The sequence below is a fragment of the Helobdella robusta genome, assembly GCF_000326865.2.
Source record: "Helobdella robusta unplaced genomic scaffold HELROscaffold_31, whole genome shotgun sequence".
Lineage (NCBI taxonomy): Eukaryota > Metazoa > Annelida > Clitellata > Rhynchobdellida > Glossiphoniidae > Helobdella > Helobdella robusta.
In genome coordinates this window covers 387,957-410,788 of record NW_008704544.1, presented here as the reverse complement: position 1 = coordinate 410,788, position 22,832 = coordinate 387,957, and the positions used below count along the sequence as shown (strand labels likewise).

Genomic DNA, 22,832 nt, shown 5'->3' with positions numbered 1-22,832 from the left:
ATTATTAAAAAAAATATAATTAAAAATATAATAAATATAATTAATCAGTTGTGTTACAATTTACTGGTATGGTAGCAACACTGCTGCTACGGTTTATAATCGTTCGTTGCTATTACGAAAGATACTTTGAACTAAAACCATGCTAAATTGACTTTTTCTGAATTAAAACTTCTTATATACACACACGCACACACACACACACGCACACGCACACACAAACAAAAATACAATTGAACTTACCTTCTTGTTACTTTTTCAGTTTCTTTGGTGACTAGTAAAATTGATGATTGAAGTTTTTATCATTTTTGAAAAAAAAAAATCAATTTACTAATTTAATTTTTTTTTGTTTGTTAACTTATTACTACACTCACAAAAACGTGTGGAGCATAATAAAATCTCTCAAATTTTATTAACCAACCAATCAACATTCTTATATCAAAAATTAAATTTTCACCCAACCAATCGGCCAACTTTCAATCAATCAACCTTCAAATGAACCTTTGGATTAAATTTTTCAAAAATCAAATCAAACAGTCTGTGAAATCAATCAATTAATCAACCAACCAGCCAATCGTTCAATCGACTAATATTAATAATCAATCAACCAACCAAACAAACAACCAACCAAATCAATCAACCAATCCAAAAAAATAACCAAACCGACCAACCAATCAAAAAACCAACCAAACCAATCAACCAATCAAAAAAACAACCAAACCAACCAATCAAAAAACCAACCAACCAGCCGGCCAGCCTGACTGGACGTACAATGCTGAAAGTGTGCTACAAAATTCTGCAAGGATGCTCTGAGGAGAAAAAGAGATGTGGATGGAAATGAGAGAGGAAGAGAGAAAAGGAGAAAGAAAATGAAAAGAGAGAGATAAAAGATGGAAAAGAGTGGACGCTTGAAAAAATTACTGAAAAGTTATATGGAAAACTGCAAAAAAATGAAAAATGATCAAAATTATTGTGAAAAATTTACAGAAAAAACTGAAAAAGAAAGCGATATGAAAGAGGAAAAGTAGAAAAAGAGAAAGGGAGGAAGAAAAATAAGAAAAGAGAGAGAGAGGAGAATTTGCATAGGATGCTGAAGCAGCTGCATGTATGAAAAAGAGGAGGGAGCCAGAACATAGTGACCGACGAGACAGAGAGAGAGAGAGAGCATTGCTTCATTAATTATTCATCCTCATTTTCGTCCTCATCGTCAAATGTTTCATAATTTTTTTTCTCTCTTCATCATCATCCTTATCAACGTCAACATTTTTCTCGCCATTATTATCAATATGATCACCACGATCATCCTATCATCATCGTCATTAATATTTTTATATAATTACCAGCAATTTTATCTCATTCTCGGCCACTTTTCCAATTGCATTTCTGCTTTGGAATGATGGAAAATAAGGTGGTGATTAAGAAACAGCATAAAATGATGATGGTGTTTATTATTATTGCTGTTATTGTTATTATTATTATTATTCTTTGATTTCTACGCTGTGTTTGCGCAAAATCTCTGACGCACGACGCAGTAGAATGTAAAATATATTTTGGGTGTACGTACACAAACAGGCATAGATACACACGTATGTACACAAATTCACACAAATATGTACACAAATGCACACAACAGACATATACGCATACATATACAGACACTTACATATACAACACACATGTAATGTACAAAATAAAACACATGCGGCTAAATAGAAGATCAGAGACACAGACATATTGTACATTCAAATTACACTTTACACACGCACACCCATACATACACATACATAAACACATACAAACACACACATATACATACACACACGCACATACACACACACGCATACATACATTGCAATGACCAAGACGCTAGCAGCATCAGTTTTGTGCTATAGCTGCTATGTTCTGTCCAGTTTTTTAGGAAAAATCAATGGTTTTGAATAATTTTGTGACTAGATCAGATGTTTTTAGTTATATTCAGCTAACATATCATTAAAATTTGTAATTTTTATATAAGATTTCACGTTTTTTTTTCCATTTTTACTATGATGGGCAATGAGCTTCACATATATTGGAGTCATTTTTTTTTCATTATTATGTACATCACTAAAGTTTGAAAAGTAAATCTCAACTAGTAACTAAATTGTTCTTTTTGCGGGTAAAATTTAGTAAAATAAGTAATGTAAAGTGCCAAAAAACTGTTGACTATTTCAAAAAATAAAATGTCTTCATTTGAGAAACAATGTGAAAAAATTTTGAAAAGTTTGGGTCAATCTGCTTTTGATGAGTTTTCTGCACTTACTTCCAATGAACAGAGAATAACTTTCTTATCTAGGTCAACTTTTAATATACTCGACCAAATCATTATACCACAGGCCGACAAGATACCGGTTAAATCTAGCAAAAAAGCCTTTGAATTCCGTAACAAGGGAAATGAATATTTCAAGCGAAACGCATTCAACCAAGCTCTGAAGGAATACACCAAAAGTTGTTACTACTATGATGCTGATGAAGTTGATTCTAACTCTGCTGATGGAAAAAACAAAAAAGCCAGTTCCAATAGTGAAAATGGTTTGGCCGTTGCTATTGCTAACAGGTCGGCCGCTCTTTTCCACTTGAAGAGGTACAATGAATCACTGATTGATATAGATTTGTCTCTTAGCAAAGGCTATCCCCAACATTTACTCTTCAAGCTCTATGAAAGAAAGGGTGATTGTTTGAAAATGTTGAACAAAATAAAAGAATCAGATGAAGCATATAACCAAGCCATGAACTATTTGAAAGTTTCAAATTTAGATAAGACAAAATCAATTAGCAGCATCACCACTATAAGAAAAAAGAAACAAGAACTACAAAATTTGGAGAACACCACTGATATAGAGTTAATCGAACGATTTAATTATCTAACAAGAACCACAAAAGTAGTTCCTTCATTTAGTGAAAAACCAAGCAGCTTATTCCCAAGTCTTGCAAGTTCCTGCAAGGTGTCCTTCAGGGAAGATATGGGCAGGCACATAAGAGCTGTGAGAGATATTATGCCTGGGGAGATTGTACTAATCGAAAAACCTTTTGCATCAGTTCTTGTTCCTCAACAGTACTGGATGCGTTGTAATGTTTGCTTGAAACCGACAGTTAACTCGCTACCATGCCCCAATTGTGTTAATGTCATCTTCTGCTCTGAAGAGTGCTGCAAAGAATCGCAGAAAAGTTTTCACAGGTTTGAATGCAAGATATTAGGCTACTTCAAATTGCTGGAGTTGGATAGGTTTGCACTTCTTGTTTTGAGGACGATTCTGACTCTGCCTGCCAACACCGTGATGAATTACACTAAATCAAAAATGAGCAGTCGCTACAGTAAAAGTAAAAAAATAATTTTAAATGATAAAAATCAGTATTCCTGGGATGACTACAACACCATCTGTGACCTGGTCACTAATGAAGATAAGAAAACAGCGAAAGAGTTATTTTCGAAATCAATAAAATCTTTCATGCTGCTGAAACTGCTAGAGCAGACTGACTACTTCAATGATATCCCAGTAGAAGACCTACCAGCTGTGAAGATACAAGCAACCACACAAATGCTAAACCACTTACTCTCATTTCCATGCAATGCGCACGAGATCTTTGAAATCAGACTGGACCCATCGTCGGTGGCTGCCTCTGTATCATCGGAGGTTGGAGCCGGCATTTACTCAACACTCAGTCTCTTCAACCATTCGTGTGATCCACTTGTAACCCGAGTATTTTATGGTGATGTATGCGTTGTTAGAGCTATGGGTCTCATAAAAAAGGACGCTGAAGTCACAGATAACTATGGTGCTGTCTTCCAAATGTCACAACTTGATCTGAGACAAGTGCAGCTCTCACAATACTGCTTCAAATGCACTTGTGACGCTTGCAAGTATGATTGGCCTCTATACGATGAGACTTTAGAAGTTCCCCCGATATATCTGTGCGATAACTGCAGCAAGCCAATATTCATAGCTTTGGATGTTCATTTCAATTGCAGTGAATGCAACCATCCACAGAATTTACGAATGAAGAAAGCATTGTTGCTCAGGTCTGGTGCCAAGTTTAAAAGGTCATTCAGTCTGTTGTTGGATTATAAACCAGAGGAAGCTCTTCCTGGCGTCCTGGAATACCTAACTAGTTTGGCGACTGCTGTGAGAAGACCATTTTGTGAGATCAGCAAAGCACAGGAATCTATAAAGCAGTGTTATGGGTTTCTAGCAAACTGCACCATGATTTGAAAATATTTTGTAAAACTTTTCTTTGTGTCATTTGAAGTTTTTTCCACTGTGTGTGAGTGCCTTTATTTATTTTGAATCAAGTTTATATACAAATGTAAGACAGAAACAACATTTTTTTCATCATACAGTTTTTTGTGGTTCAAGACTGGTGAAAGTAAAAAAAAAATCAACTTATACACCCATTGCTGTTTTAGTTTTTATAAATATATATTATGTATTAAACAAGTTTGTAACTAAATGTTTGAAATGCATACATATATATATGTATATATATACATATATATATACGTATACAAGTTCATTACTCATGAAATAAATTATAGATCAACAAATCATACAACAGCTAGAAATAGATTAAAATGTGATCGGCTAATAAAAGGAAAATTTCAAACTACTGCTCATGCACAACTCTAGATAAAGCAATAAAGAATTCGTTGGGGGCCGTGACGTCATGCCAGCCGACTGGTCCTATTTCACAATCTGCACATGTTAGATATTTTGTAGTGTCTACTAGGTAGGAAAACCCAATGTTCTCAAAGGCATACATGTTCTCAACTTTCCAACATTCTGTTATCAGATCACAATTCGTGTCTGGCTCATCTGCGGACTTCTTTTTCATTATCGGCAATGAGAACTGTTTTTAAAAAAACGTATAAAAAAATTTAAAATGAACAATGAACATGGAAACGAAAAATAAATTAAGATTATTTATTAAGAGGCAGAGGTAGAAAACTACCTCTTTTATTGCAAACGTGGCGGTATTTGGCCTCAGAATGATGCATTTGCATCTTTCGCACAAAATTTTTGACGAGTTTTTTCCGTTTTCGATTAAAACCTTTATTTCATCTGGAAGATTAGGAAGAGAATTTTCACGTAAATGCAGAAGCTTATTATCGTCATCCATTTTTAAAAGTGACTCTAAACAAAGAGTTGAACAGACAAACACGGTATGGAGGGTTGGGCTATTCAACTTTCTTGGATTATTGGCTTATTGGCTTGCTTATGAAATTGCATGGGCTTTAACAAACAACTAATAAAAAATATTTACTTGACTAAATATTTTTAAAACAAATAAATAAATCGAATTATGTAATTTAAAATTACATAGTTTAAAAATATTTTTAAAACAAATAAATAAATCGAATTATGTAATTTAAAATTATTTTTGTCAATTTGAATGAAAATATTGCTTTTTGTTTTGACCTACACGGTAGATAATCTACCGTTTAATAAAACCATAGGTTAGCTAACTTACGAAAGTTTGTTTTTTATTTTTCTTTTTTTTAATAATAAAATTAAGTGGAATTTTTGAAAAATACTTTAACTGACTTTCCATAGACAATTTTGTTGTCAAAATTTCTTCACTGACGTTACTCTATTTCTTTAAATGTTTTTATTTTCTAGCTTCTATTTTTTTAAATTTCTCGCAATTGACACATTTTTTAAAATCTATCGCGATTCGTTTTTGTTTTTAAAATCAAATTTTAAAAGTTTTAATCGTCGAACTTCTACTTTTATTCATTTTTTTCAATCCAATCTTGTGTCTTCACTCTTCAGTCTATCTCAGTCTGTCTACTCTACTGATAAGTAGATAGATAGAAGAGGAAGGATATAGTAATAAAAAAGTGTGTTTATCTAACACTAATTTGAAAATTAGTGATTGATATTTATACACATATATATATTTTGGCTTTTTTGCCATAATGACGGTTCCATATTCGAGTCAAGTGGCCACATCTTCGTTCTCATGCTTTCTCAAACTCTTATTCAGGTTTTTTTTTGTTTCTGGTTTCTTTTTTCTTTTTATTAAATAAATAAATTTTATTTATGTTTGCTTGGCTAACTTTTTGGTTGTCAATTAAAGTAAATATATAAACTGTAAGTGTAACGTAAAGCTAATGTAATCTGACTTGTCTCTAGTCTAAAGTTAGCAAACGTTCATTCAGCAAACGTTCTTTAACCTAACCCCTAATCTTAATCCTGACACTAACCAGCTCACAATTTTTACTAAGTATCACTACAAACTTAAAATTATTCATTATTTCACAAAAATGTTCGCATTTTTTTTTACTGTACCTACTTGCTACTATATTTTCATAACAGTATTTTTATTAGTTATTTTATTTTTTCTTTTCTAGATGGAAGGGAAGCATCTACAAATTGCTATGGAAAGAGTTTGCTGTCTTTGCATCATTGTTCTATTCTCTGAGTTTCTTGTATAGATTCATCTTATCTGGAGAATCAAAAACGTAATTAATTTGTCTTTTTTTAAATTTTTTAATATTTCATAATAAACTTTCATCTTAAAATTTAACTAATTAATAATACTAATGATAATTTAAGTGATTAACTTGAATTAATTACATCAGATTTTTTGAAAAGATGGCAATTTATTGCAATGAATTCAGTAACCTAATACCTCTGGCATTTGTTCTTGGGTTTTACGTTAGTATAGTTGTCAACAGATTTTGGGAACAGTATAGAACGATTCCTTATCCAACTAGAATGGCCATGTTTGTTTCTGCCTTACTGACTGGTTTGTTGATTAGGCATTCATTAGATTGCTCATTCCTATGGGTTGAATGTTGGTGTAATGGATTGATTTTGATCGGCTGGATAATGCCTAGAAAGTTCATTCTGATTGGATAGTTGATCAATTTTTGGTTGAATGTGATTGGCTGGATTGTACCAAGAGAGTTTATTCTGATTGGCTGTGAATTATATTTCTGTGGAGAAATGATATGAAATTGTTTTTTCATTTTTCAATTAACAAGAAATTATTATGAAAAAAAAATAATTTGCAAACTTAATTTTAAAATATAAACTGATTAATTAGATAATAAATTAATGATTTCACTGAAAAACACAAAGGAATTGACGAGAGGGGTCGAATGATGCGAAGGACAATTATGCGGTATCTTTGTTTGTCGCACCTGATGACGATGGCTGCCATTAGTCCTCCAGTTAAGAAGAGGTTTCCCGATATGAAACATATGACTGATGCTGGTTGGTTGTGTGGTTGGCTGGCTGATTGATTCTCTGATAGGTTGGTTGGTTGAGTAGTTGATTGGCAAGATTGTTTCAAGTTGCTTTGAAAATGGTTTTTGTTCACACATACACGCCAACACATACCACACGCACGCACACACACACGAACGCACACACAAAAAAACAGGCTTCATGCTCCCAAATGAACAAGAAATTTTAGAAAAAATGTCTACAACATCCAATAAATACTTTGTTCCTCTGGTTTGGTCTGCAAGTTTGGTTCTCAGAGCTCGCAAAGAGGGTCGAATTAAGGATGATTTTTCCGTTAAGACGCTTATTGATGTTTGTATTGTTGTTTATTATTCATAATTTTTAGTTATTCATAATAATTTCTAAATAAATAATAGAAATTAATTTAGTTTTTAATTTTTTTATAGGAGATAAATGACTATAGAGGTAAATGTGGAACATTGTTTGGATTTGATCACGTCACAGTGCCCATTGTATACACTCAGGTAGGTCAATAGAAAAAATTATATTATCTTTTTGGGAATAAGATTGGGCAGTTTAACAGCCAATCATATTGATTAGAATGCTTACCTTGATTCCGATTGGTCAGCTAATTATAAATCACCTCGATTCTAATTGGTCAGCTAATTATAAATTACCTTGATTCTAATTGGCTAGCTAATTATAAATCACCTTGAATCTAATTGGTCAGCTAATTATAAATTACCTTGATTGTGATTGGTCAGCTAATTATAAATTACCTTAATTATGATTGGTCAATCCAGGTAGTAACAATTGCCGTCTACATGTTCTTCATGTCCTGCTTGATGGGCAGGCAGTTCTTGGAGAATGGAAGGGTTGGAGATATGTACTTCCCATTTTTCACATTCTTGCAATTCTTTTTCTACATGGGATGGCTCAAGGTTTGGTGTATTTTTGGTTTGGATTTTAACATGCATTTGTATATGCATAGTTATATATATATAAATATATATATATAAACTAACATACATAGGTAGCTGAATCTCTAGTGAACCCATTCGGAGAAGATGACGACGACTTTGATATCAATGGGATGATTGACAAGAACTTACCGGTGGGTCCCTACGAAACTTTATTTTTTCAAGTTTACGCGGATTGAAATTAACTTCCCAGTCACTAGATGTCGAGAAATGTCAAAACAAAAATAGACAAAAATTTCCACTTGGAAGTAATTCTTACGTAATTTTCTCGCCAGATGTCATACCTGATAGTTGACGAGATGCACAATGACCATCCGGAGCTGATAAAGGACCAGTACTGGGATTCGTTCAACATCACCCTGCCCTACACAGAGGCCTCTCAGAAGTTTCAAAAGGAAGAGCACGTTGGATCGGCTGCCAACATCGAGTGATTATCCATCTATCTATCTATCTATCTACCTATCTATCTATCTATCCATCCATCCATCCATCCATCCATCTATCTATCTATCTGTCTATCTATCTATCCATTGGTTGATTGTGTGAATGAGTGACTGAATAAATGATTGAAGGAATGATTGAATTAATGAATTGTCGAATGAATGGATGGGTTAGTTTTTGGATGAATGAATGAATTCCTATTAACCACTGCAATCTGTCTCTTTTCTCCACAGCATCCCCCAGTCAAAAGCTCAGTTCATCCCACCGAGTTCCTCCATGTCGACTCTTCACGAGGATCAAGTTATTTCTGCTTTCAGCTCCAGGCAGAGCTCCATAAACGAACACAAATCCCCCAAGAACAAAAGAAAGAAAGTTCTGAGGAATGCATCTAAGTTAGTGTTTTTGGTGTAGTCGTTGGAGATGTTGTTGCTGTTGCGGATATGAAATAATAATAATGTTTTTGTTGTCACAATCATTTTCATCATCATCTCGATCGCCATCTTCTTCACCATCATCCCGACCACCACAATCATCGTCGTCGTCGTCGCCAACAATAGATTGAGTAACTTCTTCCGTTCTTCATCCCGGCAAACGTCACGTCTGGACCCGACCAAAGAAGACGAGGAGGCCAACCTGGACATACCACTGAATCCAATGAACGAGAAGACTAATGCAAACAATGATAACACCATTAATGATGATAGACCCGCTGCCGGCGACGATGTCGTGAAGTCAGCTCCTAGTGTTAGTTTTCTTTCTCGGTTTGTCGGTCTTTGATATAGTCTTCTGTTGTTTTCGATCTGGAAAATTGTCATTTGGTGGCTCTCAGTGGTTTTTTCATGAGTTTTCCACTTGTTTTGTTTGCTCACACGTTAATCCTTTAACTCTCAATATTTTGACATCCTCCCTTAGGACGACCTTATGTTTCAAATGTCTGATGACGAAGGCCCGCCCTCTCCCAAAACTGACTCAACAGACACGACAACTGCAGCAGCAACAAAGAAACGCTTCAAAATAACAAAACCTCTTTCCATCAAAGACCCGTCAAGAACCAATCAAAAATCAGACTTAACCACGCCCACAAAGTCACCAGATGACAAACCAGCTGCCAGCAGCTTAAACAGCACTTCCGGCAGCGTCAGCGCAGCTGGAGGCCACTCAAAATTAGCGCCACCACACGGCGTTTTGGAAGCCGTTCTAGAGGCTTCAGAAAGTCCGGAGGCCTTTGTTGGATCCGTTATTAGTCAGCTGAAGGAAATTAGAATGGGAACCAGTGTCAATAAATAAGATGTATTATTTAAGTGACGAGTACGATGATGATGATTGTGTGAATGAATGAATGAATAAATGAAGGAATGAAACAATGATTGATTGAATGAACGAATGAAAGATCGAATGAATGAATAATTGATTGAATGAATGAATGAATGAATGATTGATTGATTGGCTACACTAATAGATCGAAGTAGTTTTATAAATAGATGTTTGGTGTTCTTATTTGCTTAAAGCTAAGAGCCTAAGTTATTCGTAAATACGGATAATGTATTTCAGATGGACTAATGATAGAGAGATTAAAATAGCAGACTATTGGATGAATGAATAAACGAACGATTGAAAAGATAAATGAATAAAACCAAATTGTTGATTTAAAACGTTCAATCTACCTTTCATTTATCATCATTTCAATCAAATCTGAATTCTTGTTTTTTGTTCATTTCACACCAACTGCTACTCTTGTAGTATTTTATAAGTGTGAATCTAGTTCTAAAAGTATTTTAAAATATATATATATTATAAATATATATATATATATATATTTATAGCGCTTTACTTTCAGATCATGTTTTTAGTAATGCTAACTTAACATTCATATTTGCTTTGATGATGATTTATGATTTTATATCTTAAATGCTTGTGTGTTCGTGTGTGTGTGTGTGTGTGCGTGCGTGCGTGCGCGCGTACGTGTGTGTTTATAATGCTTTCATTGTTCATTGATATAAAAATCAATCAGTTATATTATGATCATTGGTGTTTAATTATTATAGATCAGTTGGGTGATTAAATTTCATCCTTCTTTAGCTAGGCTGGGTTTGTTCGTTGAATTAATGTAACCGCTATCCTTTCAAATTGGTACCTCTATGTATACTTGCTTGTATTTTTCTGTTTGTGTCTGTATTGTATTGAGCGTTTTTGCGTGTCGGCATGCACTTGTACATATATGTATGTATGTATGTCTGTAATTGCTTATTTATATATATTTTCGATTTTTTGTTAAACCATACATATAGTTTATATATACTTCTGATTTTTTTTGTTAAAGCATATAGATATTGATTTATTTATTTAGTTATTCTTTTATTTATTGCAGTTAATCTTTCACTTAATGCAGTACAATTAATCTGAGTTTTATCAGGATGTATAAATATACAACATATGCACAGTAACACAATTCACACTTACATACATTTACACACTATGCCATCACAGCCTAACCGTAAACATATTTTCGTTTAGCTTATTGACAACATTCTACTTATAAAAATTTGTTTCAACTGTAAAAAGTATTATTACGTTTTGAAATTTATTCGAAACCTTATTTACTACTAATATTCGTGTTGATAAAAAAAATACTAAATCTTACCAGTCTACTACTACTGCTACTGTGTATAAATACATATATATGTACAGTATGTGCATGTATGTTTCTCTATGTATGTGTGTGTGTTTATGTAAGTAAGTATGTATGTGCGTGCGTGTGTGTATGTATTTATGTGAATGCCTGTGTGTGTGTAAGTGTACTTGTTTATTCCTTTATATATTACAGTGTTTATTTATAGTAATAATAATAGTAGCACATAATAAAAATACTCACACCATATAATTATATATTACTTATAATTATTATGTTTATTTATTGCAATAATTTTGTATTATTATTATAACTATATATAATAATTATTAATGTCTCATCGTTATCAGCAAATAATTTTATTTTGTGACTGAAGCGTTTTGCTTTTTTTTTTTTGTAAAAAAAATTTAGTTTAAAAAAATGTACAACTTACATACACACGTATACATACATACAAACTGACACACACACACAAACACACTCACTTGCATGCAGTATATAAGGCGTAAAGTTTACGTAATGTATTGAATTCTTTTAAAATTTATTTTTCCTTACAAATTTTTCTCTCTTTAAAGGTTGTTCAACTAATTTCTTTGTTTATATTTTTATCAACCCATTCATTCATTCATGTATTCGTTCATGTATTCTTTCATTCATTCACTCATACGTTGATTTATTTATTTTTAATTCATTCGTTCCTTCATTCATACACTCATTTTTTTACAGGAATTATAGTATTAAGTAAAATCTTTTACACATCCATGTTTGTGCCTGAGGTGTGTGTGTGTGTGTGCTCATTTGGCGTTTCAGCCATTCAATTTTTTAAATGAACGATTGATCGAATGATTGATTGATTGATCGAATGATTGATTGATTAGCTTATTAATTAATTGATTGATTGATTAGCTTTATTTTATATATTATCTATTTTATTTTTGGAAAAAATATAATTAATTAATTAATTGATTAGCTTTATTTTATATATTATCTATTTTATTTTTGAACAAAAAATATAACGTATAATTTCATATATAACCATGCATACGTATATGTATATATATATATATATATATATATATATATATATATATATATATACGTATATATACACGATAAACTCCTAATAATCTAGTTAACGAACAAAAAAGTTGACATTTATCAATAAAAAACACATTTAATTACAACTTTAATAACTCTCCCTTTCTTTCTTTCTCTCTCTCTCTCTCTCTCTCTCTCTCTCTCTCTCTCATATATTCACATGTAACATAATATATGGTAGTCTATGTTTACAACAAGCAAAGAATAAATAACCGAAAAGGTATATAGATAACAAAAAATGATATATAGGAAAAAATGCAATTTATGGAATGTCTGCGCATATGATGTATTGTGTGTGTGTGTGTGTGTTTGTGTGTGTATAACATAATGTATGGTAGTTAAACATTTACAAACAATTTTTCAATAAATAAATAAATAAAAAATATATATATTTATCTATTTATAATAGTGCATAATAATTTTCTGCAAATTATTTTAAGGTCTTAACTATCAAAACGACAAACACATACACAAGCAAACATACAAACTTCTCTAGCTAAACATCTTATTGGCTAAAACGACGACAAACAAACAAATCCATAATTAATGATCAACTATTAATTGTGGTTTTATAGCTATGAAGATTATTTTATTATCATAAGCCAACGATAACAACGATGGCGATGACAATGATTAACAAATGACTCAAAATTCAATCAATCATTCAATTAATCAATTCAAATTTTCAACCAGCCAATCATTCAATTGACCAATTCATATTTTCAACCAGTCAATCATTCAATTGACCAAATAGTCAACTACTAATCAGCCAATCGACCAATCAATCAACCAATCGACCAACCAATCAACCAACGAATCGACCAATCAATCAACTAGATGGGATTATGCCTCGGCGGAATGGTAGGTGGCAGCTGTTGACCACTCCTGGCAGGTATGCTCGGTGGCTGAGGTGCTACGACGGCATCGTTCGTATCGGCAGCTGCCACATTCGGTCGTTGTGGTATCGGCGGCATGGAAGGAGCCGGTCTCGTCGGTATTAACGGTCTCGGAGGTATGTTCGGTATTTCAGACGCCATTGCTGCAGTGCTATTTTTCGTTGCAGTTGTCTTAAATGTTGTGGTGAGACTCTCGAGAACATCGTCTAACGAGCAGTCGATTGAAGGATGCTGTTCAAATTTTCGCGGTAGCGGTTTCGGAGGTCCGGGATTTCCGGCAGCAGCAGGCCTATTTTTAGGAACGGGTGGTGGTGTATTGAACGACGATGTTGCTGCAGTAGTTGTTGTAGCGGCGACTACAGATGCAGGAGCGAGTGTGTCAAACAAATCTGCCTCATTCAATTTATAATCATCATCTGCTTTGTCAATACCGATAGCGTTGTCAGTATTTGAAAGGACATTTCCACTAGAATTAGTAGTAATTTTACTATCGCAGGTAGCATCAGCGTACCAGACCGAGTTACTAATCAGTCTGTTCTGCCCACTGCCAACAACTGCAACCCTCTGAGGCGCAATTCTGTCGAAACTACTTTGCTTCTCTCTAGCTGCTGGCCGTGGAGCAGTTGGCAGAGGAGGTGGAGTCGCCGATGTGGTAACTGCAGTAGCTTGCGTAGTAGCCACAGTGGCTTGCGTACTAGTTGCAAAAGCTGCAGTTTTATTAGCAGCATTAGAAGTATTTGCCTGACTGTTGATGATAGAAACTGGTGGTCGTTGTTGATTGAGAAGTAGTTGAATGAGCTTCTCTGCTTCTTGTTCGTTTGAAGCCCCCGTCCTCATGACATTGGTCGGCAAACCGATGCTGGCTACGTTCTGATTGGTTGGTCGGTTTAGTGAAGGAGGAGTTGTGAATATTTTTTTTAAATATTTTGTTCCAAATATGTTAAGAATTAACATTTGTTTAAAGTGTTGCAAATTAGAGAAGTACTTTTACAAGAGTAAACACCTGGGTTCTTTTCCCTGATTTTGTGTACGTTGGCTTCACAATGTGGGTCGTCACTGGCCTGCCTGCTGTTTCATTTCATACAAGTTCATTATTAAATTATTTTACTCATCAATTTTATAATATAATTCTAATCAATACGACCATTACAAAACCATTTGATGCAATTTTTTCAAAATTTATTGCACATTAAAAGTGTTATTAACTAACAGTTTTAAAAACAACTGACCAATAGGAGCTGTAGATTTATTAGGAGGATTCTGATTGGCTGAAAATTTTGGGGGAGGGGGTCTAGCTGGCAACGCCGCAGGCCTAGGCGGTTTCACTTTCGGTTTCTAAATAAATAATTACAAAAATAATGTTTGTAAATAAAAATAAGCTAGCAATAAAAACAAAACAAAAATGAAAAAAACTTGAAACTACTACCTCTGATTCGGCCGTATTGACCCCAGAACCTTCTTCAAACTCCATCAGAAGACAACTCTCTCCCTTCCCAGCAACTTCAACTTTCCTACTCACAAAAACAGCACCGTCATTATTACCCAAAACTTCTTCAAACTGTGCTGATTTAAAGTCGTCAGTAGCGATGTTTGTGTTAGTGGAAAAATTGGCAGAGGGCAGTGAGATGACGGATTGAAGGGGTAAGGTGGGAGTTAGGGCGTTTCTTGGGGGGATGCTTGGGTAGGTGGGGGCAAGATTCGAGGCCGAAGATGTGGTCTGAAGAATTTGTTCTGTTTTGGTGAAGATGATTGTGAATTTTTTTTTCGTTTTTTTTATCCATTCACTCATTCATTCATTCGTCCGCCCCATTCATTTATGTAGATTTCTATTTATTTGGGCATGTATTCAAACACTCATTCATACATTCATTCACTCAATTATTCATCGACTCGCCAGTTTTGTTGGACAATGATAACAAATCACTGGACGATGATGAGATCTGCATGCCGGGATCTTTCGTGTACGTCATCACTTCTTCATCCTCACCATCTTTAGAATAAAATATTCACCAGTCAATCAATCAGTCAACCAATCAGCTGACTAACTAAATATCTAACCAACCTTCACATTCAAACGAAAGCAACAAATCGGCATCGTCATTGGTCGAACTAACTCCATCATCATTTCCTTCTTCCGTTGCTGCAACCAATCGCGTCGCGGCTTTTCTTATCTCTTCGCAGTGATTGGCCAACCAGTTTGAATTTTGAATCTGAACGCGAAGAATCTTATTGGCCACTCGCTGATTGTTGTACCGCAAACTGGCAAGAGCCTGTGGACTCGTTCGGAAGGTCAGCAGCATAGTTCGATTCGATGCAAATCTGAAATTTAGCAAAAAGTTATTAAAATGACGTCATCGTCATTATGACCATCGACTTCATCTTTACCTAACGAGAACAATCTCCCCGGCCTCAGATAGGCATTCCAGAACAGAATCAATAAGAGAGTCATCCAAGACCTCATCACCATTCTCATCATCGTCATCATCTCTTTTCATACCATCGCTACCAATACCGCTATCAAGTGCAACGTTATAAGCATTACTGTTGTCGCTGTTGTTATTCTTAATGACGTCATCATCATCGTTCATGACGTCAACGACGATGCAACGGTCGCTGGGACCGTGCTGTAGGATGGCGTTTTTCAATGTCTGGCTACGTTTGTCCGGATCGGATTTGAAGAGGTTGACATCAAAGATGGCCATGACAGGTCTGTGGTCAGACGTCTTCAGTTCCGATCTGTTGTACAGGATCAGACGGCTGCTAGCCACGTGGGTTCCTTCTGGATTAGTGGAGGGATTGACGAGTGGAGGAATAAATGTAAAAATGAATGCATGAAATAATTAACCAATAGATCATTTCAAAAGCCAACCTTTGCCCGGGTAGTTTCTAGAAGCCCACATGACCCTATCAGTCCACGCAGGCACCCTACACTTCTCGCTCGTATCATAGTCGTCGCAAAACAGGTCATATTTGTAGGTCGGGGCAAAATTAGTGGGCCCCTCGTTGAACCCTTTAAAAACCTGCCCGGCCGATCTCTGCACGTTAAGTTGATCACTGGCTTGTAGAAGCGACCAGTTCTTCTGAGCCACATGATTCTTGACCTCATCTTTCATCAGGTCGATGCGGTAGTTGAAGTCGCCGCACCAGAAGATGTGGTCGTGATTCCACACGTGACGACCCTGTTTAAAAAATACGGTGGGTACACCATCCAGATCTGCGGTTCACTTAAGTTCAAGTAAGAAATGCGAGTGGAAATGTACTAACCATCGGAAAACTAATTTTACTGCAAACATCTTGAAAATCGGAATTTCGTTCTCGAACGTTCGATTGACCGGCGGCGAAATGTGAGCAGACGAAACAGACCGATGAGTTGTGAATTTGAAATCGAATACCGACGGCCCCCTTATTACCGGCAGCACCGCCCAACCCCGTTTTAACAGTCGACACCGACAAGTTTCTAGAAAGAACGTTTAAAAACACGAAATCACACAATACTGTAACATCCCCGCTAATTCATCATCATCATCATCATTACTTTATATAAGGAGCGAGAGAAGGGCGAATGAATACGAATAAGCAGACGCCAACGAGCTGAGCTGAAGTTAGTATGATGTACTTCATATCTCTCGAAAGATTGTTTTGCAGGTACAATGCCCAATCCTTCTGGTTCTGAGTGCTGCGTATGTCGGTATAATATGGTATTTGCTTGTATGGATGTTTATATGACACACACACACACACACACACACTCACACACACACATATATATATTTTCTTAATGGTTTTCTTCAATGATGTTTGCATATATATGTTGGTAATAGATATATATATATATATATATATATACCCAATAAATATATATATATATATATATATATATATATATACCCAATACCCGTAAAAATAAAAGTCAAGTCTTAGTACAGTTAAGTAGGAGCAATAGGCATGTGAACGTATCTGCTGCTCCAGGCATAGGTATTTGCACTCACTAACTCACTCACTACTGAATAAAAACTTTTAGGGCTTTCAGAAGAAGAATTTTAGAAAAAAAATCTGTATACAGAAATCGCGCACGCACACACACACGCACACACACAACAACACACACGCGCACACACACACGCGCACACACACGCACACACACACACACATGAACGTACAAGCCCATATGTACAAATATCAACATGTTTATTTAATTTATAAAATCTGAACCTAGCATTGACAATATTGCCAGCATTCAAATCTACAATCTCTTCGAAACCAATGGCGAAGATGTCGGATGGCTTGCTGTAATCAACGTCTGCCTGCAGCATGCCTACAATTATATTCATAATTAACTTGTATTTATAATAATTACAATAATAAAAGAATAATTATCAATTATTATTGAAATAACATGGATAACTAATTCACTAGATTTAACTAACGAAGCAAAACAAAAAAAGGATTTAGTGAAACCAAACAAACCCGGATTATTCTGATTGGTCAGAGTCGGCAGATCGAGCAGCCAATCAGTGACGAGCTCGTGTTTAAAAGCGATACTTCTGAAGTGTTTCCCGCCATTTACGTTCCATGTCCCGACGCTAATTCGTACACTGGCAAGGCTACAATAGTCCAACACGTTCGCCATCACTCGTTGTAGTATTGGAGGCGGTACTAAGGCGATTGATTGATTTATTGATTGATTGATTGATTGAGTGGTCGGTGATTGGTTGTTGATTGTTGAGCCGATTTATTGATTGACCGGTTTAATTTGGGGGTATGTCAGTCGGTGGATTGGATTGGCTAATTGACTCATGATCAATAGATTGATTTATTATTAGTTTGATTGATTGATAGTTAAATACATCGATCGATTGATTGATTGACTGATTGATTGACTGATTGATTAATTGATTAGTTGATTGATTGAACAGTTAATTGACAAACTACGAACAACATCAAAATGACAAAAATCATCCTCATCACAGTCGTCATCTAACAGTGTATATCTGCAGTATCGAAAAGGGTAAAAACCCTGTCGACGAGGTCCACCCCGCCGATAGCCCCGCCCCTCAGCAACAAATCTATGGCCTCTTGTTTCTGGCTGTCCAGAAAGTTATTCTGGAAGGTTCTGTTGGCAGATCTCGCTGCATCCTGGGCCTAGAATGATGATGATGAGGAGGATGATGATGATGATGACAAAAAAAAATGACGATTATCACAACGTTGATGATGACATCGATGAGGACGACAATGGCGAATTATTACTCTACCCCATTATTACTACCCCCCCTCACTTTGGACCTGCCACCCCCCAGGGCTCCGGTGCCCGCGTATATTCTGCTGATGTGGTCACCGTTGGCCATCCACATGCTCCTGTACACTTCCTCGAATCGCGATCTCATCTGCGGCTTACTAATCAGGCCCAGGTCCTCGAGTTGCTGGTTCAGAACCTGAGGTGGTAGGTGAAATGGTGGAAATAATGTAGGATGGAGAGAGAGAGAGAGAAAAAAGAGAGAGAGAAAGAGAGAGAGAGAGAGGGGGGAATGAGAAAGAAATAAAGCTACACATTACACAGCAGAAAAAGTAAATTTAAAAAGAAACAGATAGAATAAAAGAGCAAAATAAAGGAACGAGCTTTAGCAATCCTGAGTAGATAAACCAATCATTCAATTAATAGTTAATTAACCAACCAGTTAATCAACTAGCCAACCAACAAATCAATCAGACATTCAATCAGCCAGTCAATCAATCAATCAATCAATCAATCAATCAACCTCAAGTCCAATCAAAGTCTGAACCGAGTTGGTCCTATCCAAGCAATCGAGACAATTTGTCCTTATGCAACCTGTCTGTAACCTAAAAACAATAGAAATAATTACTAACAACAACTGCAACAACAACAATAAACAATTATTATCATTATTATTATTATTATTTTTTACACTAACTTATCGACCAATTTAGAAGATGGCTGGCGACTAAAGAAGCCGAACTCGTTGTAATACTTCTTGATGACATCGTTCAGCTTTTGGAGATTTCGTAGATTTCCACCACGACATTCTTGGTGGTAGTCAAACGCGACGAACGGCACTTCACTGCCGTGACGTTTCGAGTTACTGTGTTGGTTCTGAAGTGTTGCATAAGTTTAACTCTGCTCAAGTGAACTGAATTTCATTTGACACGAAAGATAGAAGCAAGTGAATCAGTGGCTACTAACATCGAGCCAGTAACAAGCAACTTTATTCCTATTGCATTTATTAATAAGTTTTATAAACTTATTATTAATAACTTATTTATTAATAATTATAAACTACTCTATTAAAAACAAATTACAAAAACAAAACAAGAATAAAAAAATATGAAAAAAAAATTTCTAAAAAACTTTCCTAATTTGACTAACTTTAAACGCCTGACTAAGAACATGTTCCCCTTCCTTGGACCCCAGCAAATTTACAATCACATTTTTTCCATAGTTTTCTTGCAAGTGGTTCAAATGGCGCTCAAAGGCCGGGGCAGACGCCTCATAGCCTCGTGACATTTTGACCTTGTGTGACCCGACCTGTTTCAAGTTTTTTTCATTCAAATTGTTCGATTTTTCATCCATTCATTCACTCATTCTTTCAGTAGCCATTAGTTAATTCTTTTACTAATTTATTCGTTCATTATATCAATCCATCAATCAGTCAGTTACTCAATCATTCATTCGTTCATTCATCTATTCCTTCAATTTCCTTCAATTCTTCATTTACTCATCCAATCAAGTACTCACTTGAAATCCAGGCTGCTCCCAGAACAATGGAACAGATCCACGCGTTTGTATAAAGGAGCACACATCGTCATCCATGTATATTACCTATAAATGAATGTATGTATGTATATATGTATGTATGTATGTGTGTATGTATGTATGTATGTATGTATGTATGTATGTATGTATGTATGTATGTATGTATGTATGTATGTATGTATGTATGTATGTATGTATGTATGTGTGTGTGTACGTATGTATGTATGTATGCTTGCACGTACGTTCATATGCACACGCACAGCACATGTTTGTACAACCAACCTGTTCAGTTTCGACGAAATTAGCGACCTGGCCGTCGTCGTTGGTTCCTCGCACGTTGAACCTCGTGCCTGCCCTCTCACAACTCAAACGAGAAATTAGACACGCCTTTCCCTGCTTCTGGGCAGCGTACACGGTCCGGATTTCCACGCCCCCACAGATTATTTTTAGCAGCCAATCGGAGCAGTCAATTCCAAAATGACGTAATGGAATGTGAAATGTTTTGTTCCTGATTGGTTGGTTTGCAGGTGTTTTGATGGGTTTTTTTCTACGTACTTTGTTGTTGTTTGTGTTTTTGCAGTTATTGTAATTGTTGTTGTTTTTGTTAATGTTGCTGTTGTTACTAATAATGTCGTTGATTGATGGTGTTGTTCAATTGCATGAAGATAGAAATTGATAATGTTGGGACACAATTTCAAATATTCAAACATTCAACATACTTTTTAAGACATTTTTCAAGGTATAACATTGAATATTCTACATTGACACACGCACGCACGCGCACCCACACACAAACACGCACGCACGCACACACAAACACACACGCACACATACACACACACGCACACATACACACAGACCCACTCTGACACATGTTTAAAAAACCTTTATTCACAAAAAAGCATTTAAAGATTAAATGAACATAATAACCATAATCACTTCATTTAAACATTTATTTAAACTCTGCTGAAAAAACCACAAATAATAAAAGATTGACAATAACCCTTATAAACAGCATCGCTGAAAAAACCCAAAACTATATATAGAAACTGAAACCAACCAAAAGAATCGATCATCAGAGGAGCAATCACCGGATGTAAGCCTCCTCTGAGCACTAACAATCAAATTAAACTGATTGTCGGAAGATGTCGTCGCAGAAGAGGAAGTGGATGAAGTCCAAGAAAAATAAAAAGTTCCAGCACTTAAAAACTTTCTCAACTCCGTCAACCGCTCCTCATCTTGGGATTGATTTTGTAGCGATAGAAAGTTGACAGCTGAAATTCTGTATATATCTGATTCGCCTATCTTCCCGACTGACACACAGCCGGTTACAAGTGCAAGCATCGATGTTGACGTTTCCCTAGCTGTGAGATTGTATTTTTTTGTGAAAAGTTGTTGAAAATTGGTATTGAATATATAGATTATCAAAAGTTGAATAAAAAATCACATTTCTAAAAATTATTTGAATTAAATGTTGTTTATTTTAAACTTTTAAACATATTTTGTTTCAATGGAATTAATAATAATATAATAAAATAATATAAACAAAATAAAATAAAGTACAAACTAAGAGGCAGATCGAGTACCCCAAGACAGCCATAACAATCCAGTAATTTAATGTAGGGCTTCTTGATTGCTTCTGTTTGAGTAGGGGCTAGTTTTTTAAATTAAATAAATAAGAAATTAAAAAATATTATTGAGATTATCATTATGCTATAGTGATGATAAAATAAAATATATATAATTATAACCATCTCTTGGCTTTTAGCTTAGCTTAGTTTACTTTACCGACTTAGCGTTCTGCTAGACTAAAAATTACTTACATTAGCAAAAGTATGCAGTATGTTCTGGTGTCATCTTTAATTATGAATTAATAAAAAAATTTTTTTGAAATGAAGTGGGCGTCGACCGACAGAGACTCTGACATGCCAAAATCTGATCCCTTTCTCTTTCTTCAGTTTAGGTACCAAAAAATAAAAATAATATTAAAACACCAAAAAACTGAAACCAAAAACACAAAAACATACATAGCGTGGCGATGATGTTAGATTCAAATAATAAGGTCTCTCCATCCATCTTGGATCTGTTCTCTAGCAGAACACTAAATGGTGGATCTAATTTGTGATAAACCCTGAAACATTTGCTCATAGACATGTTTATTTTTTTCTTAATTTAATTTAAATTTAATAAAATAATATCTATTTATTCAAAAAATAAATCTCAAATTAAATTCATTAATTTATTATGATGGTACATTTTACACTTTAATCGCGAAAGTTTAAACTAAAAGTGAAACAGATTTAATGATATTAAAATTTCAGTAAGTAAGATGGAGTGAAAAAAAATTGGCTAAAAATAAGAAAGAATATTTTGTTTAACGCGAAAAACAAATGTCAGAATGTCATCTGGTTCGTTTTGTTAACTTTTTCTATATATTTTTTTTTAAATTTTCATCCTTATTTTATTCATTTTCGTGTTTAAATGCACTAATAGTTCATCTCTGATACTAAATGAATGTTTTTTACGGTAATATAAGTATAATTTTCACTACCACTAAAATCTGTAGTAGCAATAATCATAGCTCTAATACTACTACTTAGTAGTAGTAGTAGTAGTAGTAGTAGTAGTAGTAGTAGTAGTAGTAGTAGTAGTAGTAGTAGTAGTAGTAGTTGTTGTTGTTGTAGTAGTAGAAGCAGCAGCAGTTGTAGAGCAGTACTAGTTGTAGTAGTAGTAGTAGAAACAGCAGCAGTAGTAGCAGTAGCAGCAATAGTAGTAACAGCGGTAGTACTACAT

At 34.9% G+C, this 22,832-nt stretch overlaps 4 protein-coding genes across 4 annotated transcripts; 2 read left to right on the top strand and 2 right to left on the bottom strand.

The window, feature by feature from the left end:
- Positions 1-2,567: 2,567 nt before the first annotated feature.
- HELRODRAFT_122600 (hypothetical protein) lies at positions 2,568-3,914 on the top strand (the record flags this gene model as incomplete). The annotated part of the gene is made up of 2 exons (XM_009022255.1): positions 2,568-2,719; positions 2,960-3,914. Coding segments are annotated over 2 exons (1,107 nt in total), but the record flags the coding sequence as incomplete, so codon positions are not given.
- Positions 3,915-4,635: 721 nt separating this feature from the next.
- Positions 4,636-5,148, bottom strand: HELRODRAFT_81961 (hypothetical protein; the record flags this gene model as incomplete). The annotated part of the gene is made up of 2 exons (XM_009022254.1): positions 4,636-4,878; positions 4,981-5,148. The coding sequence occupies 2 exons, from the start codon at positions 5,146-5,148 to the stop codon at positions 4,636-4,638; spliced, it is 411 nt and encodes a 136-aa protein (XP_009020502.1).
- Positions 5,149-5,947: 799 nt separating this feature from the next.
- On the top strand, positions 5,948-11,283 carry HELRODRAFT_192276 (hypothetical protein; the record flags this gene model as incomplete). Its single annotated transcript, XM_009022253.1, has 12 exons — positions 5,948-6,015; positions 6,383-6,493; positions 6,614-6,780; positions 7,420-7,574; positions 7,670-7,747; positions 8,027-8,164; positions 8,257-8,337; positions 8,479-8,630; positions 8,878-9,036; positions 9,202-9,388; positions 9,557-11,012; positions 11,034-11,283. The coding sequence occupies 11 exons, from the start codon at positions 5,948-5,950 to the stop codon at positions 9,929-9,931; spliced, it is 1,671 nt and encodes a 556-aa protein (XP_009020501.1). The 3' UTR covers positions 9,932-11,012; positions 11,034-11,283.
- Positions 11,284-13,204: 1,921 nt separating this feature from the next.
- Positions 13,205-22,193, bottom strand: HELRODRAFT_157228 (hypothetical protein; the record flags this gene model as incomplete). The annotated part of the gene is made up of 20 exons (XM_009022252.1): positions 13,205-13,410; positions 15,330-15,586; positions 15,653-15,735; positions 15,838-16,046; positions 16,137-16,446; positions 16,532-16,724; positions 16,803-16,943; positions 17,480-17,582; positions 17,735-17,923; positions 18,250-18,409; positions 18,547-18,702; positions 19,027-19,108; positions 19,201-19,379; positions 19,653-19,811; positions 20,022-20,105; positions 20,322-20,593; position 20,904; positions 21,159-21,403; positions 21,607-21,693; positions 22,067-22,193. 20 exons carry the CDS (start codon positions 22,191-22,193, stop codon positions 13,205-13,207), a joined length of 3,243 nt encoding a protein of 1,080 aa, XP_009020500.1.
- Positions 22,194-22,832: the final 639 nt, after the last annotated feature.